The sequence below is a fragment of the Myodes glareolus genome, chromosome 12, assembly GCF_982192425.1.
Source record: "Myodes glareolus chromosome 12, mMyoGla1.1, whole genome shotgun sequence".
In the NCBI taxonomy this organism is placed as follows: domain Eukaryota; kingdom Metazoa; phylum Chordata; class Mammalia; order Rodentia; family Cricetidae; genus Myodes; species Myodes glareolus.
The window spans coordinates 28,439,040-28,462,120 of record NC_142037.1 but is presented as its reverse complement, the minus strand read 5'-3'; the positions used below and the strand labels follow the sequence as shown (position 1 = coordinate 28,462,120).

At 44.4% G+C, this 23,081-nt stretch overlaps 1 protein-coding gene and 1 long non-coding RNA gene across 3 annotated transcripts in view; one reads left to right on the top strand and one right to left on the bottom strand.

Moving 5' to 3' along the window:
- The window catches only part of Wdfy2 (WD repeat and FYVE domain containing 2), a 131,581-nt gene extending 124,210 nt beyond the window's left edge, over positions 1 to 7,371 (bottom strand). The window contains exon 1 of the mRNA XM_048421708.3: positions 7,009 to 7,371. Within this exon, the coding sequence (XP_048277665.1) occupies positions 7,009 to 7,145 (137 nt within the window). The 5' untranslated portion in view covers positions 7,146 to 7,371. The remainder of the gene's footprint in view (positions 1 to 7,008) is intronic.
- Positions 7,372 to 13,317: 5,946 nt separating this feature from the next.
- LOC125392427 (uncharacterized) lies at positions 13,318 to 18,158 on the top strand. 2 transcript variants are annotated; one of them, XR_007229510.2, is made up of 3 exons: positions 13,318 to 13,416; positions 13,937 to 14,127; positions 17,498 to 18,158. It is a non-coding gene; the product is annotated as an uncharacterized LOC125392427 (long non-coding RNA). The 2 variants fall into 2 exon arrangements; XR_007229509.3 differs by lacking the exon at positions 17,498 to 18,158 and adding an exon at positions 14,402 to 17,116.
- Positions 18,159 to 23,081: the final 4,923 nt, after the last annotated feature.

Here is a 23,081-nt window from a genome sequence, read left to right as displayed (position 1 = left end):
ATCCAAAAACTCCAAAGAGCATTGCTTCTCAGTTGCTCCGTGAACTGGGGGCAATCTCACACAAGCACGCCTTTCTCCCCACGGTACTCTTTTTCACTGGTGATTTCGGGGTGAGGTGGCTGCAGGGATCTTCTGTTTATCCAGTCACCCCAAGGGCACAAAGTAGTTCTGAGACACAAACTCCCTACTTTTCCAAGATGAAGAGACTCAGGCTGAATATGCAGTGAAACGGATTTGGCTGGGGTCTCAGCCTCTGCCCCAGCTTTCTTCCAAGAATTTTAAATTAAAAACAGAAGTGCATGAAGCAGCACCCTTGCCGAGGACAGCAGGCCACTTCCTTTCCTCTTTCAGCCTTACTGGCTATTTCTTAGAACCCTGGATTAATTTTTACTAATGGTTAACCCCAGAGGCCTCCTGCTTGAGGGGAGGAGTATCAGCATCCTGATACTCCGTTCAACAGTCTCGTTGAGCCGAGGAGCTTTCTGTCTCAGTAAGTAAGTATATACTCTATACCATTCAGTTTAACACTACAGGTATCAGCAGATTAATACTCCTGTCTTAAATCACAATTTACTAACCTCTAAATCCCATAAAGTGGCTTCATTTCCTCCAAACTCTAAAGTGTTTTTTTTCCAGTGTATCCCCCGCTGACCTCCAACTCCATATTTAGCCAAGGCTGACCTTGAGCTTCGGCTCCTCTGGCCTCCACCTCCCAAGTGCAGATACTAGAGGTGAACACCACCAGGCCCCCTTTATTTGGTTCTGGAGTGGATCCAGCACTTCCTCCACATTTGGCAAGCTCTCCGCTAACTGAACTACATCCCCACTATTCCAAACTCTTTTAATGACATCAAGATGATGTTCAGTAACAAACGAAAAAATGTCCCCCTCTCTATGCCAAATGGCAAAGCAAAAACGACAATGAAAAGGCACTGTGTAAGTACAAAGTAGGATTGCTTTTCCAAGTTTTGATCTCCTTTGCTTGGGCAGGATTCTCTCTCTCAAGTGTCTTCTGGATTTTTCCTTCTGTTCTATACTAGGAGTACGTATCATAGGCTCAAAATCAGTCATGTCAAGAGTGTCAGAAATGCCATCCTGGCACTTTCCAATTTTGCAATTCAAGTGATTAAGATCTGTAGAGTCCTGCAGAAAATCCGGTTCCACAATCTAAAAGAAAGTCAGAGCTGTCAACAGCCTTGAGGCCTCCTTAGTAATCCAAAACACACTTTCCCACGAAGATCTGACAGTCAGCCTGCTCCTGACCTCGGGGCCACAGATGCAGTCCTCCCTCCCCCCAGAGTAAAAGCTTCACTTTCAACAATCCCATGGCCATGGTGCAAACTCCCTCTTTGAGACTTGAAAACAGGAACATTAGTGCCAACTGATAGCTCTCTAGTACAAAGGTGAAAGTTTACTTATTTTATGCCATTAAATAGAGTTCACATAGTCAAAAGTGAGTTTGAACTTCAGCCCATCACTCTAAGAATTCCTCAACTTTCATAACTATGCTTCAATTGTAGGAAAAACTTTGCCCTTTTTTCAAAAAATATATACAAATGTTAAAAATCCATGGTACATGAAACTCTATCAGGAGCCCAGCTGAACTGGACTGTGTTTTACACGTAAGTCTTTGTGCAATTTCACTTCACAGTGAAAGAATCAGTAGCATATTAACCACTATTATGATGATTTATAAGAAATAAAAGGCTAGGGCTGGACAGATGGCTCAGAGGTTAAGAGCACTGACTGCTCTTCCAGAGGTCCGGAGTTCAATTCCCAGCAACCACATGATGGCTCACAACCATCTGTAATGAGATCTGGTGCTCTCTTCTGGCGGGCAGGGATACATGCAAACAGGACACTGTATACATCACTAATAAATAAATGTTACTTTAAAAAGAAATAAAAGTCTAACCTATCTTTTCCATATAAAATTAAGTAATGAAGGCCATTTAGGGACAGGACAGTTGCAAGACTTAGAGGTGTGAAGCTTTAAAGACAGACAGCCAGGTCCTCTCTAGGACAGTTCATTGCCATCTCCACCCCAGGAGGAAGAGTTCTCCCTACCTGAAGCAAGTTGCCTCAGGCTCAGCTTTAAGTATCTGCCTGGGAAACTCAGCCCATTACAACTCAAAGTCAGGGTCCATTTGACAGTCTCCTTTGTGCTAGCCATTGGGCACCGGGTTTCCTTTTTCTGATGTCCCTTATCATTCACGAGTCCTCCCCTAAAGGAAACTGCTGAAAGGGTTGGTCCGAATAGCCAAAGTACAGGGAAGTTCCCCAAGGTCCTCTTTTGAGTACTTAACCTCTCTGTGCCTGTTGGTTTTGGTCAACTTGACACAAACTAGAGTCAACTGGGAAGAGGAAACCTTGGTTGAGGAACTCTCGCTATCATATTGGCCTACAGGCATGTCTATGTGGCTTATCCTAATTAATGATTGATGGGGGAGGCAGCGACTAGGCAGGTGGTACTGGGTTGTATCAGATAAGCTGAGCAAGCTATGGGGAGCAAGCCAGTAAGCAGCACTCCGCCAAGTCTCTGTTTCAGCTCCTGCCTGGAACTCCTGCCCTGACTTCCCACAATGATTGACTGTGATTGGACCAGAAAGCCAAATAAAACCTTTCCTCCCCAAGGTACTTTTGGCATGGTGCTTTATCACACCAGCAGGAATCAAAGTAGGCCACCCTCCCTCAGGTCCCCTCTTATCCTGCCAGCCCCACCCCTGCCTCCACAAGTTATTTTATCCAGAAAAAGAATCCCAAATGCTTGCTTGCACCCGGGTGTTCCAGTAATTTTTTTTTTCATTTTGGCTTTAGTTATTCCTCTGAAGACACTCATTTCCCAGACTCCTTGAGGCCCAGCAACTCTCAGAGCTGATCCTGACTAGTGCAGGCTGGCTGCAGTCTTAGCTGGTTCCTTTGCGCCTGCCCACAGGTGCTAGTCCCTCTGACCTGCTATCTAGAGTGCCCTGTCCTCTACCACAGATCTTGTTCTTGCTTTTGGTAGCACTAGCGGTTGAATCCAGAGCTTTGCAAATACTAGTCAAGGGTTCTCTTCCACTGACATACTCATAGTCCATATCTCACTGTTTTATTTTGAGGCTTGTCTCCCTAAATTGCTTCAGTGACTTCAAACACATAACCCTACTCACTCACCCCCTGAGTAGCCTCTAAGAGTAGCTGCCACCAGGCTTGGCTTACCCCATTTTTCTCCTCCTAACTCCTACTCATCCTACAATACCCATCTAAGGGAGGGATTGCTGTACTTCTCTGACCACGCAGTGGAGAAGAATATCAGCTTTCAACAACTTACAGAAACTACCTGTTACAGAGACTCTGTAAGGTAAGACAGCATTGCATATAATGAACTTAGGAAGGTGTGCTGGTTAGTCTGTCAACTTAACACACGCTAGAATCAGGACAAGAGGACATCTCAACTGAGAAAATACCTTCACCAGACTGGCAAGGCTGTGAGGCATTTTCCTAATTAATGGTTGATGTGGGAGGGCCACTGTGGGTGTGGTACCCTGGGCAGGTCCTGGCCAGTACAAGAGAGCAGGATGAGCAAGCTTTGGGGACAGCCAGCCAGTATGCACCACTCTTCCAGGGCCTCTGCTTCAATTACTGCCTCCAGGTTTCTGCCCTAACTTCTCTTCATGCTCAAAACAGACCCTCTCCACCCCAAGTTCTCTGAGTTAAGGATTTATTACAGCAATAGAAACCTAACTAAGACCAAGATAGGGATCTAAACAGGGCTGGTCGTCGTGCCCCCCCCCCCCCCCGCCCCAGACAGAGCTTCTGCCTGGCTTTCTTCACCTTAGGCTCTACTGAAACAGCACAGAGATCTGAGTTGCTGCTCTGGTCTCAGACGGCTTTTTCCATCTTCTTAAATTCTTACTTTGTATGTATGTATTAGTGTCGGGTCTGCGTGTATGTATGTGCACCATGTGAATGCCTCTGCATGTGAAAGCGTCTACAAGGCCAGTGAGTTCTGAGAACAGGTTCTGCATCAGGGCAGAGCTTAGCTGGTGAGGGGACTCAGTTTGTTCTGATATTCCCTATTTTCCCTGTGTTTCCTCCTTGGATATCATGGAAAGTTCCAAGTTGTCCTAACTGTGCCACAGTGAACCTGAAAGCAAAGATTTCTTTTTTTTTTAACCACTTTGTCTTAGTCAAGTTTAATCCCAACAACGTAACACATAAAATTAGGGTGTATGACAGATCCCTAACAATGAAAGCGAAGATTTCTTTTACCTACTCTTCACTTGAAGAGTTGAGAACCATCAGTTTACTAATGAGAGAAGGCTGAGAACGAAAATGTACCTCAAGTGTAACAATCTTCCGAAGGAAGAGGGATTCAGAGAAGAAGGGCTGTGGAGTGTGGAGTCCAGCCATTCTTCCGCAGCTGAAAGTTCTCTTTCCAATACTGTATCTTAAACGTAGGGGTTTTTGGTTTATTACATAATATTCTTGGCCTGGGGATGTGACTCAGTGGTAGAGTGCTTGCCTAGAATGCACAAGACTTAAGAGTCCATCCCTAGCACCACACACACACACACACACACACACACACAAAACAAAACCTATACTCTAAAATTTCTGCTACTCAACTGTGCGCATCACCGTCATGCACACACACGACGAGAACACATTAGTAACCCAACTGTCTAACGGGATGAATGAAGCAGTGTTTGGACGTCTCAGTTTTAAAGCGTCTAAGGCCACCTAGTCTAATACCTCCCCCACAAATGTGTATTCATCTACATAAGGTTTTCATAGGTCATCAAAGTAGTCACTCAACAAATATCAATTAAATCCAGAACAGTTAAGATGCTGTGTTTCCAGAAACGGAGTGGAAGGAGGTTCTATAACAGTCACTGATACAACAAATACTGAGGGGCTCCTGCGTGCCAGGCACTGTGTAGATCACAACTGATAAGACACACAAAGCTCCCTAGAGAATTCAAGAACACAAAATAGACACGAAGTATGTATGTTACTGTTTAAAACAAAGAATATGAAGCGTTTTTCAAAGGTACACATACACATATAATGAGCCAGAACTAGAAAAGGAAATGAGGGTCTCCTAAGAACAATGCTATGGTATTATTTGTAGCTGACCGTCGCGGTTCAATAATGAATTGGCAAAGCGGCTAATGGTAAAGTCTTTGTAAGTGCTGGTGAAAAAGAAAAATCAATATTCTGTCTTCCTATCTTTAGCATTATATCACGAGGCACTAACATTGATTCTGAGAAGCAAGAACACACAGATCAATTCTCTTTTAGTGAAAACTATAACTAAAAATGCTCTCTGAAACAGTTACTTTCATGATTGAGTGACCCAAAGAAGCATAGCCTTGCCAAGCTGAACAATCAGATTTACGAAGCCAAGGACCCTGGATTTCTGTAGGGGCTGATTCAACAGTAACTCCACAACAAAATTAATCCTGTTATATACACTGCAAACTAGGAAAGCAAAAGATAACTACACGCTGCACTTCCTTTGTCCTGAGATGAAATGAAACTTACTCTTCACTTTCTTCCACATACACTGTTAGCTTCTCTAGACACTGAACCAGCACCTCCACTACAGCTGCTCCCGTCAAGGAAAAGACATTGGAATGAGAATCAGATGCTTCGAAACTAATCTGAAGGAGCTGAGGTCTGACAAGCTTTCTCCTCCTCTGACTTGATTCAATGATTTTATGAATTGCTTACAAATTAGGAAACAATTTCATCTCCAGTAATGGCAAGGGACATTTATCAATATAGTTCTTCAATATATTTTATAGAAAATACTCCAAAAAGACAATTCTTTGACAAAAAAAAAAAAATAGAAGCCCAGAAGCGGTCTGATGCCATCTAAGCATGTGGCACCAAAGGAAAAAGTGAAACACTGTCATAAGACTTCCTTATGAATTTCAAAAGGCTCCCATGTTCACCTCACTCAACTTCTCCTGTTCTTCCGGGACTGACTGCCATTGACCATATGTTGGCAGTGTTTTCCCACGGATCTGCATAGGAAATGAAGCCGGCGCCCTTTATACCAAGCATGATGAAGATGTGTAATATACACATGTATTACACTCTTCCTAGTTATATTCAAGAACCTAAGAGACCAATCAAGTAACAATGTCTGAGTTTACATCATAAAAAGTGCCGAAACGATTATTTGGAAAAAAAAAATGAACACTTTTGCTCTACCTTTGCAAGTTTAGGAGTCATTATGGAAGAAAACTACCTCAGCATGGTACCAAACCTAACCACTTGATTGAAGCTAAAATCTCAGATATTCACATCCCTCTCCCGTGATACAACTGTTTTTAGAATGCTTGTGGATATTGCCCAATTTCATATATATTTCATATATATTACCCTAGTTCCCATGTTCAAGCGACATTCCTCTGGAAATCAAAAACGCAGTGCAAGGGAGGACACTGACGGCAGAAGAACTAGAGTTAACTTCTGCTAACTAAGCAAGCGGAAAGGAAGCAGGCAAAGGGAAGGAACTCAAGCAGTTGTCTGCAAAAGTGGCGCCTTGCAACTTCCAGAAACTTCCCCCTTGAGCTCCAAGATGTAAGATCTTAGGAAAGAAAGGCACCACACGCAGAAGCCCACAGTTACTGTCTTCAAAATTTAACAATCAATCCTTGAGTTCGGTGAAAGATGTCCTGGAGACACACAGGTCGGTAGAAAGACTGTGTAGAAGAAAGTAGTAGCTTTTCCTTTCTCTTTGGGGGAGTCAAGAACTGGACCAACTAGCTTCCCCAAATCATCCTGGTGCAGCGGCTTCTTCCAAGCTAACACACCTGCAAGGCCGGGCGGCTCCTCCCTCTGCCCCTCCCACTCCCGAAGCTGGACCCTAGTCTGGTGTCCCCGGCACCCTCAGCCCAAGGGCCACTCGGACTCTGCCAGGAGCCAGTCCCCGCGCTCGGAACTGGACCAGTAGGCGCGGTCTCCACTCCCACCAAACCCCGATCTGACCTCAGCGCGGCAAGCAGTCCGTACCTGTCTTCCGAGACGCTGATGACACCCTCCTCCTTAGGCACGATCACCGCCATGTTCACCACCTCCTGCGACCCCTCGACCCGTTGCAGAAGGATCGGCTTGCGGGTCAGGGGCTGGGGCTGGATCTCCGCCGCCATCTGAGGGGGCGCGCCCGGGGAGCGGCCGACCGCTCCGGGGGACTGGGCTGAGGAGACAGTTCAGGTGCGCGCTCAGGATCGGGTTGAGATGCAAAGCGGGCCTTCGGAAGCTGGCGACCATAGCCCTGACGCCTGTCCAGGGAACGCGCCAGCTCCGGCTTCTGGAACCAATACCGCCGCCACACCGGCTGCAAGCCGGCGCCACCTAAGAGAGCAGGGGGCGGGGAGCGGGGGCGGGGCTGGGGCGGAGCCTGTCGCAGGGCGGCCGCTCCACTTCCGGAGGATGGGCACTGGCGGCCAATGCGCGTGCGTCACTTCAGCAGCCACTTCCGCCCCGTGTCCCGTCATCCCGCCCCCCTACACCCTTCCGTAAACTCTCGTAGCCGTGCAGCTCGCGGACGCATGCGCTCTGTTCCCGAGGTCCCTAGCCTACCTTCTCCGCCCCTTAAAATCTGTGAACGCGCTTGCCTAGAGCCCCACCTTCTCCAGACTCCGGAGAATGGGGCGGGGAAAAGCTGCGTCATCCCAGCCGGAGAAGGGCCTGGAAGAAGAACAGAGGCTAAACTAGTTGAGGAGAGACTGTGTGTGCGCGCAGTTGACTCGCCTCCAGGCTTTAACAGTAGTGCACCGGGGAGGGCGCTGTGCTATCGGCTAGAATGGAGCGCACGCTCCTGTCAGCACCGCGTGGACTCCTGGGTGTTGTAGTTTTCTTCATCCTCCCGGTCCTTGTTCCAGAAGGCGGTAATTCCCACTTCTCAGCCCTGGAGGAGAGATGTGGGTAAAGGAAGCCCAGCGGCTTCTGTGGGTGATTGCTCAAGGCACTGTCAGAGCTAGTATCTAAGGGGGAGAACTAAAGAGCAGACCCTGCTGAACAAGTCTCGCTGTGTCACACCTCCACCCCTCGTAGTGGGGATTGGGAGTAGGGAAAGAAGAGACTCATACAGGATTCTTTGAGGGTGTTTTGGAATCATGATGTCAATCATCTCTTTGTGTTATATGACTAAAAGGACTTGAACTTAGCCTTTTTGTCTGTTCTTGTTTCCAATCCCCAGCAATTAAACATGTTTGCTTTCTCCGGCGACAATGGACAGTTAATATAATAACAATAGAATAAACCGGGCGGTGGTGGCACACGCCTTTAATCCCTGCACTCGGGAGGCAGAGGCAGGCGAATCTCTGTGAGTTCGAGGTCTGTTCTAAAAGAGTTAGTTCCAGGACAGGCTCCAAAGCCACAGAGAAACCATGTCTCGAAAAACCAAAAAAAAAAAAAAAAAAAATGGGTTGTGGAAAAATGGAACTTCATACAATGGGGTGGGAATGTAAAATGGCTTGGTCTCTGAAAAAAAAATGTAGCATTGTTTCAGGAGATAAACACTGTGCTACTGTTAGATTCAAAAGAAACTCCTGAAAACTCGGTGTCTGTGGTGCCTCTTAGGATACCAAAGTGCATGCTAGCCTCCAGGCTCGCACAGGACCTGTGGCTCTTCTCACACTGCCCCCTACCCTAAACTCTAAACTTCTCAAGCTCACTGGCCCCAGCTTCTCATTCCTATTTAATCCGATGTTTCTTCTCTCACTCTCCCCCTCTCTCTTTTCTCATGGCCTGGAGTCTACTGGCCATGGTTTTTAGTCTGTTACTTTCCCTCCCTGCGCTGAACTTTCCCAGAAACCTCTGATGTGCTCTCCCTCATATCTACAATGAAAATCTACTCAACCGTACTTTAGAGAGGTCATGTCATCATTTAAGTCAGATACCATGTGACCTAGCAATTCCACTTCTGCATATAGACCAAAGATGAAAATGGTCTCACACAAAACGAAATATGCTAATTGTGCTGGCTAGTTTTTGTCAACTTGACACAAACTAGCATCATCAGGAAACAGAAACTTCAACTGATGATACTCTTGAAAAATAGCTGATAAGTGAGGAACCAGCCATCCTGTGTAGAAAATAGAAAGCTGAACAAACCATAGGGGAGCACAAGCAGTGTTCCTCTGTAGTTTCTGCTCTAGTTCCTGTCTCCAGTTTCCTGCCTCAGGATCTCAGTTTGATTTCCCAAGGTGATGGACTGTAACTTGTGAAATGTAATAAATCTTTCCTCCCCCAAGTTGTTTATGGCCAACATTATGTCTTGGACAGTTCCATGGGAGAAAGGGAGAGGACTGAAGATCTTTGGCTAAAAAAGCCATTGAGTGTTCAAGAGATAATGTGCGAACTGGGAAGATAATGCCTAGAGAATAATGTAATAGCCAAGAAGTGCATATAACCTCAGTATCTAACAGGTAAAATGCTACAAATAGCTAAACATTTCTTTAGCATGAGAAATAAAATATAGATACATGTTACACATAGGAGAGCCTTGAAAGCAAAATACCAAGTAAAAGGAACCAGTCATAAAGAGTCATTTATTTTATTTTAAGATTTCACTTACATAAAATACCCAGAAGAGGCAAAGCTACACGGACAAAAAATCTGATTAGTGACTGCACAGAATTGGGAAAGGGAGGATTAAAGCAGTCTGAGGGTTGTTTTGGGGTCATGTATGTTCTTATGCCATGTATGTGCCTGATGCCCAGAGAAGGGCATTGAATCCCCTAGAACTGGAATTATAGACAGTTGTGAGCTTCCAGCAGATGCTCTGAATCAAATTCGGTTCTGATGGAAGAGTGGCCTATGCTCTTAACTGCTGAACCATCTCTCCAGAACTATTTTTTTATTTTATATTATGTATATGTATGTATGCCAGAATATATGTATGTGTATCACATATATGCAGGAGCCCACCAAAGTCAGAGGAGATGGACTCTGGGAACTGGATTTACAAATTATTGTGAGCCACGATATGGATGCTTGGTTTTAAACCCAAGTTCTCTAACAAGTGCTCTTAATTACTGAGTCATCTCTGTAACCCACTACCAAGGCTATTTTTGATCATTGTATTAAAATGACTTTTATTAGAATAACTTCTCACTCTTGAATGGCCAGTTATAAAAGACTTTCAGTCAAGAAAAGCAAGGGTCACAAAAGACTCCACAGCCCATTTTAGTAACAAACAACTCGTATTTTTCTGGCACATTCAGCGACCTAAACTGGTAATAGAAGACAGGGTGGGGTCTGGGCCCCTGGAGTCGTTTGATGAAATACACAGGAATCCAGGTACATCCAGCAGTCTGAGACTCATAGAGGTAGTAGTCAGTCATAAGTGGACATTAACTGACAAGTGTCCATATACCAACCTTCAGGTAGGAATTCAAGAGCAAGGATCAAATCCACAGCAACAGAGGAAAGACACAAAGGGCTGTGGAGGTAGAGGAACTGATATTCTAAACCAAAGGGATGAGACAGAAAATGAGAGCTTCACAAGGTATACTGAAGCAAATGGCTTAAACCTTTCGAGCCCTGTATTCTCTATCTGTAAGTTATGGGTGGACATTCCTAGTGCCAACTTTATACCATGGTTAAACAAAAGGAGGAGGAGGAGGAAGAAAAATGGAGAGTCTTTATTTGGAGGAATAAGCTCTATATCTTGCAAGGAACAGCTATAAAGGACAAGGGCAAGACAGAAGGAATTGGAAGAAGTTCAAGAGAAGAAATGGGACAGAGGTGACACCTTTGTCTCAAGACAATGGAATGTAATGGTGAGGAATAGATTGCTAGTAAGGGGCATGGGTCATCATCAGAGTCAGACTGAAGTACAGTAGTAAAAGTCTCACTCAGCTTTTAAAACTTAAAGTTAAAAGTTGTTAAAAGTTAAGACTTGTTAAAAGTCTGAGGATAAGAAATTCACAGTAATGTCCTCCTTCATTGTGTAAATCGGGTTTAGAATTCAGTTTGGGACCTGAGTGAGTTTTCTGACTGACTCAAAGACTCTTGTGTTGTGAAATAATCCTCTTGTACGCTGTAAAGACTTGTCACTCAGATTGGTTTAATAAAACGCTGATTGGCCAGTAGCTAAGGAGGAAGTACAGGCGGGACAACCAAACTAAGGAGGATGGGAAGGAGAAGGACGGAGTCAGGGTCGCCAGTCAGATGCAGAGGGAATAGGAGATGAATGTGCCTTGCTAGTAAAGGTACTGTCATGTGGCAGAGTGTAAATAAGAAATATGGGTTAGCTTAAAACGTAAGAGTTAGCTAGTAACAAGCCTAAGCTATCGACCGAGCATTTATAATTAACATAAGCCTCTGTGTGGTAATTTGGGAAACAGTTGCCAGGTAGTTGGGAACATCAGCAGTCCGGACAGGAAACATGGCTGGGAACTGCCATGAAGGTGTTTTTGTTTTGGTGTGTGTGTGTGTGTGTGTGTGTGTGTAATATGTGTGTGGATGCCGTTGGAAGCCAGATCCTGTGGAGTTGGAGTTACAGGTCGCTGTGAGCCACTTGAATCCTCTGCAAGAGCAATGCACAGTCCTAACTAAAGAGCCGTTGCTCCAGTTCCCAGTGGTTTGATTTTGAGACCATGTCTCATTGTGTAACCCAAACTGGCATTGGTCCTTCTGTGCTGAGATTACAGGTGTATGCCACAGTGCCTGGCTAAAAACACAATAAACACGTTTTTAGATTTTTATTTTTTGCCCTATTTTCTCTTAATCTTCTTCTCCATTTCCTCTACTTTAACCCAGAAAATATAGGCCAATAGTAAAGCTCTCCCCATATAGAGGAACGAAGCTAGATTTACGTATGTATTCTCTATCCATTATCTACCTATGATCTATATATTTAATCTATCTATATATCTACCCACCTACTTTTTTTAAGTTACCCTTCTTAAAACTTTTCCTCACATTTTATTACGGGGGATGCATGCAACCGCATGAGTGTGGAGGTTAAAGACAATTTTCAGAAGTTGATTCTTTCCTTCTACTATGTGGGTGTCAGAGGTCAAAACTCAGGTCATCGGGTTTGGCAGCTGGTGCCTTTACTAGTTGAGACATCTTGGCAGCCCAGCTCCTACCTTTTGAAAATAGCCTTTATTTTGTAACAACATAGTCCCAGTAAAATTGAGCTAAAAGCAGAGTAAGTTCTCATATACTCCTTGTGCTAATAGTTACAGTGTTTTGACTGCCCCACATCTCCCACCAGTGTGGAGCATTTGTTTCCATCAGTGAGCTTACAGTGGCTGCCACTGTCACCCAGAACCCAAAGTTTCCACAAGGCTTCATTTTTATAATTGTGCATCCTACAGTTCTAGACAAATGTAGATGTGTCAACCATTGTACAATCACACAACACAGTTTATTTCTCCCCAAATCCTCTGTGCACCAACTATTCATCCCCCTTTCTCCCCGACCTCTATCAACCACTGGTCTTTTTACTGTCTCCACAGCATTGCTTTGTTTTACAGCTCTGGGAATTGAATACACAAGGATATTTGTGCACTGTGTGAGGATGGATTGCTGTGATTAGTGTAAAAAAGCTGAACGGCCAGTAGCTAGGCAGGAAGAGGTTAGGTGGGACTTCTGAGCAGAGCCAGAGAGAATGAAAGAGAGAGGAACTGGGAGGAGGAATCTAGGCATTCAAATTTTGCCAGCTGACTCCAGCAAGACAGATGTACTGTACTAAAAAGAGGTAAATGAAGCCAGAGTGGTGGTGGCCCATGCCTTTAATCCCAGCACTCAGGAGACAGAAGCAGGCAGAGCTCTGTGAGTTCAAGGCCAGCCTGGTCTACAAGAACTAGTTCCAGAACAGACCCCACCCAAAGCTACAGAGAAAACCTATCTCAGAAAAAAAAAAGAGGTAAACGAGCCACATGGCAGAATATCGATTTAAAATTATAGGTTAACTAAATTATAAGAACTAGTTGGGAAAAAAGCCTAAATCAAACAAAACTTTCATAATGAATAAGAAGTCTCCATATAGTTATTTGGGAACTGGCTGGCAGGACAGAGAAAGACTTGCTATAGGACCTGGAATGTGCAGGGGAAGGACTTTATCACTCCATGTCTCCAGGACAGCTACTCATTTTTTTTTCCTGAATGTTTCATGGTTGTAATCCTACAATGTGTGATCTTTTCGGACATCTTTCAGTTGCTCACCTGGGTTTTAGGTCCTCTGTGGTGTTTCATTTCCTTATGACTCATTTCTTGTTATTTTTGAGGAATATTTTGTTATCTAGACACACCATCCTTTGCTTCTCTATTATTTACTGAAGACATCTTGTTTGTTACCAGGGTTCGGCAAAGTAACTGCAAATATCATTGTGTTTGCTTTAATGTGTACACAATTCAACTAACTCGAATGAATATGAAGGAGCAAGATTTCTGGATCTTATGGTAAGATTGTTTAGGCTTATAAGAAACTGGCAAGCTGTCTCCCAAAGGAGCATTGCATTCTCACCAGCAATGTATGTCAGCTAGATTTACCTACGCTTCAGAGGAAGATCAACTCTTGGGATTCTCTACATAAGAACTGAGAGAACAGAGGAAAACAAAATGAGACTAGAGGCCAGTCTTAGGGTGGAGAAGGTGAATGGGGAGGTAAGGCAAGGCATTTTCCACAGCGTCCATGCCACTACAAACACAAGCACCAGTCACTGGCTCTGCACTGGCTGACAGAAGGGCAGAGGTTACAGCTGAGGAGGTCTGCGTCTTAGAAGACCCAGAGCTTGTGAATCCCAAGGGCACTTGGTCAGGAAAAGTGAGGGCAGGGCAGCTCTCTAAAACTGGTGGTTAACCGAAGCAAGAACAGAAACCTCAGGAGACTAATAACCAAAAATGTCCTTGGTTTTAGCTCAGGAATCTCAGTCTCACTCACCATTCAATAGGCCTTCTCTTTATTCATTTTTTTCTCCAGAAAATATTTATTCAGTTTCTGCTGTGCACCAGGTACTGAGCTGGTTACTGGACGTTGTTATTTCATAAGTGTCTTATGAAATCAAGGGCAGAGCCCAAAGCCACACTTACCCTGAATTTATCATTAAAAGGCCTCCAGCTCTGGGAGACAAGGAACAAGTAAACAAGAGGAACTGATGTGACAAGAATTTAGTAAGTACAAGTCAGACTTCAGCTGAAGATAAGGGTTTGGCGACAGCCATTGCAAGCGGTTGGCATCGAAGAGGATTTAGAAGAAAGTACCAACACAGCACAAAGATAGACTCTAGGGATAGTCAAATGGGGGAGGGATGCGGGTGGACACATATTGTTATTTAGGCAAAATGATTTATTAACTTGGAAGTGCAAGTATAATTATAGTTCCTTGGTTAAGGAATGAACAATTTATATCCTGTGACAAATCTGGCAATAACACGTTTTTCAACAGGTGCCTGCTTTTCGTTCAGTTCTCCACTGCAAATTACACAAATGAGAAAGAGAAATGGCTCTGTTGGTGAAGAATGAGCTTGTCTGTCTCCTCTAAGATATTAGTTGAAGTCTACTGGCTAACGGCAAGAATTGCAATACTGTCCCTAGAATCTGGGCAGAAATGGAATCTGACAGTTTGGGGATATATCTGTTGAGACTTTTAAATACTTTTCATATGCTTCAGTAGCCAACAAAATATGCATAGCTCACTTTAGAGGAAGCAGCTGTTGTCGTATATGCCTCTGCCTCTTCAACACGATCTCCTGCAAAATGCTCCCCACCCTGGGCACCACATTGTAAACTCCTTTTAGGCAGACACTCTCCTGACCTCCCGCCCCTGGCATGGAGAGCAAGGCCTGATGGGGGAACACAATAATGACAGCCAAGGTAGAAAGACCGACCCACCTTTTGGATCTTTTCAAAATAGTTTCCAGCGAAGTGCCTATACTTCTCCTATCACCAGAGTTGACTTGTTAATTTCTCCTAAAGCTCAAAAAGATCAGGACGAATGATTCTTACCCAAGACACTTGCGCAGAAATTGCTTAGGATCAGGTTCACGTCCCTGAAGAGCAGCAAATGTCCAGGGAAAGGGGCTTTGTACTGAAGATTTAATGTTACTCTTTTACTGCCCCTGCTGTTACATCTCTAGCATAAAAAAATAAACAAAAGCAAAACCAAACAAAATCTTTAAAATGAAGAAAGCGCTGTATTGATCAGGTGGGAAAAGTTCATATAAGGAACAGAAGAACCGCAAGTGCCGGAGCAAAATGGAGACCAAGATGTTACTGATATCCAAACTGTATATCCCAACATTGGGTTCCTCTCACTCACAGAAAGGTCTGGCTTTCTGTAATCATACACTATACACTCACAAATGAAGTACTTTTTAATTTGTGAAGACTTACTTTATGCGTGTGTTTGTCTGTACACAACATGTATGTCTGGTGCCTTTGGAGATCAGAAAAAGGCATCCCTGGAATTGGAGTCATGAACCAACACGTGTTTGCTGGGATCCAAACCCAGGTCCCCTGCAAGAGCAACAAGTACTCTTAACCTCTGAGCCGTTTCTCCAGCCTTGAGTTAGGCTTACTTGTTGTTTCTGAGAAAGGGTCTCATTGTGTAGCTCTGTCTGGCTTGGAACTCACAGTTTCTACTGCTTCTGCCTCCCGAGTCCTGGAATTAAGGTGGGAACTATGACACTTGGCTGAATTATAAAAAAACAAAAAATCTTTTTGCTTTCTATTTTTTTATCTTTTGTTTTGTTTTCAAGACAGGGTTTCTCTATGTAGTTCTGGCTGTCTTGGAACTAGCTCTGAAGACCAGGCTGGCCTTGAACCAGAGAGTCACCTGCCTCAGCCTCCTGAAAGCTGGGATTAAAGGCACGCACCACCACCAGCACCAGGCTGAATCAAATATTTTTTTTTAATATAATTCCCTTTTAAGATTGGTGGGGAAGCTGGGCGGTGGTGGCACACGCCTTTAATTCCAGCACTCGGGAGACAGAGGCAGGCAGATCTCTGTGAATTCAAGGCCCACCTGGTCTACAGAATTAGTTTCAGGACAGGCTCCAAAGCTACAGAAAAACCCTGTCTTAAAAAAAAAATTTAGAAGGAATAGTAAAAGAGGAAACATGACTTGGGTTCCTCCCTAGTCCAGGTTTGCTCTCCCCAGGCCATTCACACTGCGGCTACATAGTCTTTTTAAAGTCATAAAAGGGACTGGAGAGATGGCTCAGCCATTAAAGGCTAAGCTCACAGCCAAAAAGTCATCTCAGATAATGTTACTCCCTAACGTGACCAAACGCCTTAGGAACGTTCTGTGTCTCAGAGCAGACTCCGCTCTCATTGCAGGGCTCATCTTCCATCCTCTGGCAGTGCAAGCCAGCAACTCCGCAGAGTCCAATGGTTTCAGTGAGAAGCCATCCCAAAAGCTTGTTTAAACACTGAAAGCAGGGCCTCTGGCCATTTCATCAAAGCCCAGTCAAGTCCCCGGCTCCGTTTCTGTGCAATCCCCTTAGTTCTCTGTGACAGCTTTTTCTTCTTGTTGGCTTTCCTTATCCTAACAAAATGAGAAACAGCCATCTTAGGTTTGCATGCTTCTTCCGTGTCCAATAGCACTGAGTGTGTCCCTGTCCCCTGAGGATGCCATGACTAATTCGCTTAGGCCTGGAGGACATGATTTTTGAGAACCATCTGTGGCAAGAGAATGGATCCTGGTGACTGGGGCCCACCCAAGAACTAGGAATGAGGTCAGTTGTTCTTAACTCTGTGACTGAGAAATTTGAATGGGAAGAGAATAGATGTTAATAGGCAGCTCCAGAGTCTGAATTGCTCGCCATTTCTAAGGCCCTGGTGCACCTCCCCACCTGCCTCCTCAGACGCCCCCCATGCTCCTCCTCAGCTTTCTGGTAAACTCTTACTCTCTTAGCCTCTGATCTACTACTATCTAATCCTTCCTAAAGCCATCCTACTACTCCCTTCTCTGTGACTCTGCTTTCCTCATCAAACCCACGGCCTCTCACATCTAAACAAGTACTCCACCACCAACCAAACCTCAGCCCCCCCCCCCCCGCATTCTTACTGTGTGTCACAGCAGACTTGAGGTCTTATCTCTACTGGAACATGGTGTCTCCAGACAGAAGGTTAAGTCCTTGGGGGAGAGTCCCTGTCTTAATTTTCGTTATTATTTTTCTTTTTTCCTTTCTTCTTTTCATTCTTTCTTTTTTAACTCTTGGTACTATGAAATGACCAGAGCATACATAAGCATCCCCTTGCATAAGTTCTGGGTTTTTTTTTTTTAAAAAGATTTATTTATTATTATGTATACAACGTTCTGCCTTCATGTATGCCCGCATGCCAGAGGAGGGCGCCAGATCTCACTACAGATGCTTGTGAGCCACCATGTGGTTGCTGGGAATTGAACTCAGGACCTCTGGAAGAGCAAGCAATGCTCTTAACCACTGAGCCATCTCTCCAGCCCCAGGTTCTGGGTTTTATTTTATTAATTTTGCTGAAAGTCTTTTTTTTTTTAACCAAACTGTGTTCTCCGCTATAGGTGTGGCTTGCATTGGCATTGCAAACTGAAGAGACAGCCCACCAAACTTCCACGGGAGCCCAGGACACCAGCAAGTAAGAGAAGAAATGGCAGTCACCGATCTACACCCATGTTTCCGTTCTTATCCCTAGTCAAAAGGGGGGAGCACACCCCAGCACCTTCCCATCTTATAGTTGGGAAAACTGTCCACTTTACCGCTGCTTTTCCACAGTTAACAGGATCTGAAGCTACCGGCTCAGTGGCTGGCGCTTAGCTAACTCGGACAAGGCCCAGCCCCAGAGCTTAAAACAAATAAATTAATTAATCAGTCAATTAATTAATTCAGTAACAGTTGTGGAGGTAAGGAATCAAATATTTCAAAGACAGGAAGATAATGATTACGGTTAGTAGTCTTTAGTACATCTACTCCTGGTTAGGTATGGGATCTACAGCCAGGAAATGTGGGAAACAAAGGGGGATTTCAGATAGGCCAATAATGAACAAGCCAATGAGCTTCATTCTGAAAACACTAATGAGGACAATGACAACTCACAGTTCTCAACCTTCCTGAGGCTGCTACCCTTTAATACGGTTGTGGTGATCCCCAACCATGACATTATTTTCGTTGCTACTTCATAACTGCCATTTTCCTACTGATATGTTATAAAGCGTAATGTAAATATCTGTGTTTTCTGATGATCTTTGGGGGGGTCATGAATCACAGGTTGAGAATTGCTGTTCTAAAGGGTTCTGGGATTTGACGACAACACATGCGCCATTATATATGTTTCCATCTCATTCGAATTATAAAGTTGGCAGAAGACAGCTCTGTGACCTTGGTAAGTCACATACAAATGCAAGTGCGAGTCACCACTAATAAGTATAAGGCGGTATGCTGTAAATGATGTGTCTTCGCAGCCCAGTCACAGCATCCCTTGACTCATTACGGAGGGGGTGATCAGGATGAGACGGTGTTAGTCACGGAAGGCTCTTCAAGGGGTCGAGTCACTGATTTTTGAACAAGAGGCTGACATGAAAAAAACCGTACTTTTAAAAATCATATCATAGCAACAGGGTGGAAAATGAAGGGAAGTGAGACAAGGCAAGAGGGTCAGGTCGGAGACTGTACTATAAGCGGAATGATGGAGCCACCCTCCTGGGGGAGTTGTGGAATACAGTGGAAATGGTTAGCCAGAGCAACATCGCCTATTGCACAACAGCGTGGGTTGTTTGCAGATAACCTGGCTTGGACTCCAATTCCAGCCCTGCCACTGTCTACCCAAGTTACCTGGGTAACCCGTCGGCCTACCCTAAGTCTCTTCTCTCGTCCACGCCCACAGTCAAGAGCTGATGTGTACAGCAAGTGTTCTTCGTATTGCTATCTGAATAGCCTTCCTGACTGGAATGGACCAAGCTGTTCTTCTCTGTTTCTGGCAGCTAATCCACAGGCACACGCCTGTGCAGGAGGCAGTGGGGTGGAGATTACTCTGGGTCACTTAACAAGTTCAAGGTCAGACTGCTGTAGGGGTAGACTCTGTAAACAAAGCCACTGAAATAAAATGCATAAATTGTCACTGAAATAGGGTCTGAACTTCACTTCACGCACTGCCTCTTCTCTTGGGCCCCATCTGTTTCTAATCCTCGGCTTTCCAGTGGGTGCTCTGAGTTGCCTAAGCACGTTCTACAAAGTCTAGTTCCGTAAGCTACTGTCAGGCCCCAAGAAATTCCTTTTCCCAGAGTCTGGTATTTAGACAAAAGCCAGCATTCCCCAGGGATTTAAGAAGATAGTTCTTACCTGCTAGAAGGCATCATTCTCTTGTCTCTGGCAAAAGACTCTTAATTAACCTGTGCCTGTGGTACCTATTAGTATATCAAGGTCTATGCTAGCCCCTAGGCTTCCCCAGTCCCTACTACACCTGTTACAGTCTTCCTGGCAGTCATACCCTGCCCCCTACCTACCTTTCCAGCCCCCAAGTTTCTTTTCTCTTCCCCCAGATTCTCCTTTCTCCTATATAACCTAGCCATTCCGCCTGCATACTTTCTTGGCTCCTTGTTCTTCTCTTGACCTCTTGGTCTGTGGCTCCTCTCTGAACCCTCTTTCTTCTCTCTCTCTTCTTCCTCTCTCCCTCTCCCCTCCTCATGGCCTGGGTTCAGTCTGGACTTTTCCTCTAACTGTTCTATCCCCCCGTGTACAATAACTTTCTCCACCTTTCCTTGGGGCAATCCTGTCCTCTTTTCCATCCAGTTACCTACTGTTAGCAAGAATCTGGAATAGAACACAATCTCCCAGGAGTGGTTTTGAGGACAGAATAAGAGAAGTCTATAAAGCTCTGACTCCAGTCCTTGCCACAGGAAAATGCTGCTAAATGGTTTATCAAAGGAAAAATAATATGTGATAGAATGTCAGATTTTGATTACTAGATGAGGGAAAAATAAAAGAGGAAGTAAGGCTGGGTGTGTAGCTCAGCTGCTAGGGTGCTTGCCTAGCATGCAGGAGGCCTTGGATTAAATTCCAACAGTGGGGCTCACTTATAATCTTGACATTCAGATGGAAGCAGGAAAATCAGAAATTCAACGCCGTCCTTAGCTGCATGGTTAATTTGAGACCAGCCTGGGATGTGTGAGACCCTTAAAACAAACAAGCCAATAGGAAGAATGGGGAAAACAGCAAGTTTGCAACTTTCCTAACTCTTCCAAGACCAGGGAAGCCGACAGAAGGACAGACTGATTGAAAGGTGTTTGGGAATGGCAAAGGTAAGAGGTCTCCAGGCACCCACTGAAAAGACAGTCTTACAGACAAGGCAAAGTCCAAACTTGTTAAGCAGACACATTAGATACTTTGTAACCTGTCCCAACCTGCGTCCCCATGACGGATTCTTGTCAATTCATGAAAAATACGCCCGCTGAAGGTGTCGGCCTAGACTGTCTCATGTGTCATCTGGTTGAATTGTCTTTTGTTCTTTCCTTCTTTTTGTGCTGAAGGTCAAACCCGGGGCTTCACGCGTGCAAAGCAAACTTTCTACATCTACAAAGTTGTACCTCTGGGTGGAATGTCTTCCCCACCTTCACTTCAGCTCCTCATTTAAGACAGGGTTTACACTGGTTTACTAACTTGCTTCTCCACAAAGCATTCTGAGTTACTCCCTGCCCCTGCCTTCTCTTGATTGCCACAGAATTCCACAGATGAATCACATTCTATTCTCGTGTGTGTGTGTGTGTGTGTGTGTGTGTGTGTGTGTGTGTGATGTTTACAGGTATGTGCATCTAGAGGCCAGAGGTTGGCTTCAGGCATTGTTCCTCAGGTGCTGGTCCCTTTCTTTTCTTTTCTTTTCTCTTCTTTTCTTTTCCTTTCTTTCTTCTTTCCTTCTTCCCTTCCTCCCTTCTTTCCTTCCTTCTTTTCATTCTTTCTTCCTTCCTTTCTTTCTGTTTTTTGTTTTTTTGCGGTTTTTTTTGACACAGGGTTTCTCTGTGTAGCTTTGGAGCCTGTCCTGGAACGCTTTCTTATAGACTAGGCTAGCCTTGAACTCACAGAGATCCATCTGCATCTGCCTCCCAAGAGCTGGAATTAAAGGTGTGCGCCACCACTGCCCAGCTGTCTTTCTTTCTTTTTTAAGACAGGGTCTTCTACTGGCCTGAATTTCCCTAAGTAGCTATACTGGCTTACCAGTAAGCCCCAGGATTCTACCTGTCTCAGTCTCCTGAGTGTGATACCCAGTTTTTTAAAACTTAAATTCTGAAGATCCAAGTCGGGTCCTTTTGCTTACAAGGCAAACATTTTGCTGGCTGAGCCATCTCTTGGCCTCCCAGTTGATTCTAGTTTACTCTTTATAGCTACCTGTGGTCCAGGACAATAGAGACCATGATTTAGTCTTCTCTGGCTTGACACTATCTTGCCTATCACAACACTTCACAGGCTCATTGCTGAACAACACCCAGAATATTGTTTTTGAAGAAAAAGAGGCATAACAACAAGATGATGTTTTTTATTCAACAATCCACACCCAAAGCCAGTTGGTTCATTAGTTTCTAATCTGTGATATGATACTTAGAGTGTGTGAATTCCCTAGATCCTTTAGGGAGGCTATAAACTCACCTTATATGACTTTTGTATCAACAGATGCAATAAAGTGATAAGAAATCTTTATGAGATGTTGCTTCTCTGTAACCAAAGCAACGTGGCTACTATGGAGGAGGGAGTGGCTAGAGGCATGTTATCCCAGAGCAGTTAGCAGGTCTGGTTGCGCCTGTGCACGCACCTGCGTGTCCTTCGTTTTATTCTAAAGATATTTTTTTCCATTCTAGTTCCCATGGCTCAACCAACTCACCTTACCCTGATAGGAGGAATCCCTCCTGGAAATGAATATTTCACTTCACCTCTGTCAAGTTTAGGCTTAAGCATACGTTTTTCAAGGAACACAACCAGGTCAAAATGTGATTATTTTACTTCCCAATACCCCCAGACATTCTTTTAAATGTTACTTTCCACTATCGCCATATTATTCTTTAAAGTATTTTACTTCAAAGATTTTAGAGAATTCCTTTACATAGTTTAGTTGGGATTATAGGTATGTTAGGGTGGTAGGGGTCTATGCTAATTCAAAGGTCTACACAGTATAATCTCCTAGCTCCTCCTTCCTCAGCCCCAGAACATCACCATGGGCACCAAGTAGTCATATTCCTACGCACCTTGCCAGAGGGGCCTTATGCATATAAGGAAATGCTAATTTTCTCTCGTGGTCTTTACATAAAATATAGCTTGGCACATACAGTCCTGCTTCTTACTTGTTTCTGCTAAATAATTTCCTTCCTTTTTCCTTCCTTCCTTCCTTTCTTCCTTTCCTTTTCTTTCCTTTCCTTTTTTTTTTCTTCTCTTTGAGACAGGGCTTCTCTGTGCGGAACTCACTCCGTATACCAGGCTTAGACCAGTACTTAGAGATCCACCTGACTCTACAACAATTTCTTTTTGTTTGTTTTTTCAAGACAGGGTCTCATTTTGTAGCTGTCATGAAACTCACTGCGTAGACCAGATTGTCCTCAAACTCACAGATACCCTCCTACCTCTGCCTCCTGAGTGCTGGGATTAGAGGCATGTGCTGTGGGGCTGGAGAGATGGCTCGGTGCTTAAGAGGACTAGCTGCTCTTCCAGAGGACCCTGGTTCAATTCCCAACACCCACACAGCAGCTCACAGCTGTCTAACTCCAGTTCCAAGGGATCCAACATCCTCAACAGACATATATGCAGGCAAAACACCAATGCACATTAAAAAATTAATAACTCATTGGAGAAGGTATGTGCCACTGCACCCGGCAACAATTTCTGTCTTTAGCTCTTTCCATACCTTTTGGTCTTTTATATAGGACAATCATCTGTCTTACCAGTCCCCCGTAAGCCTTTCTCAGATTTGCCCCATTCCTCATCTTATGGACATTTCCGCAGCTCATCTAAGCCTCAAATTTCCGACCGAGCCTGTGCCTGTTTCATTCTGTAAACCTCTCTCTTATCTCACAAAGAAAACAGACACCTTTGGCTGGAAACCCCAGCAATTTCCTGCCTCCAGTGTACCTTGTACATTGTGTTCTTTCACTATCAGCTTATAGCTCCTGG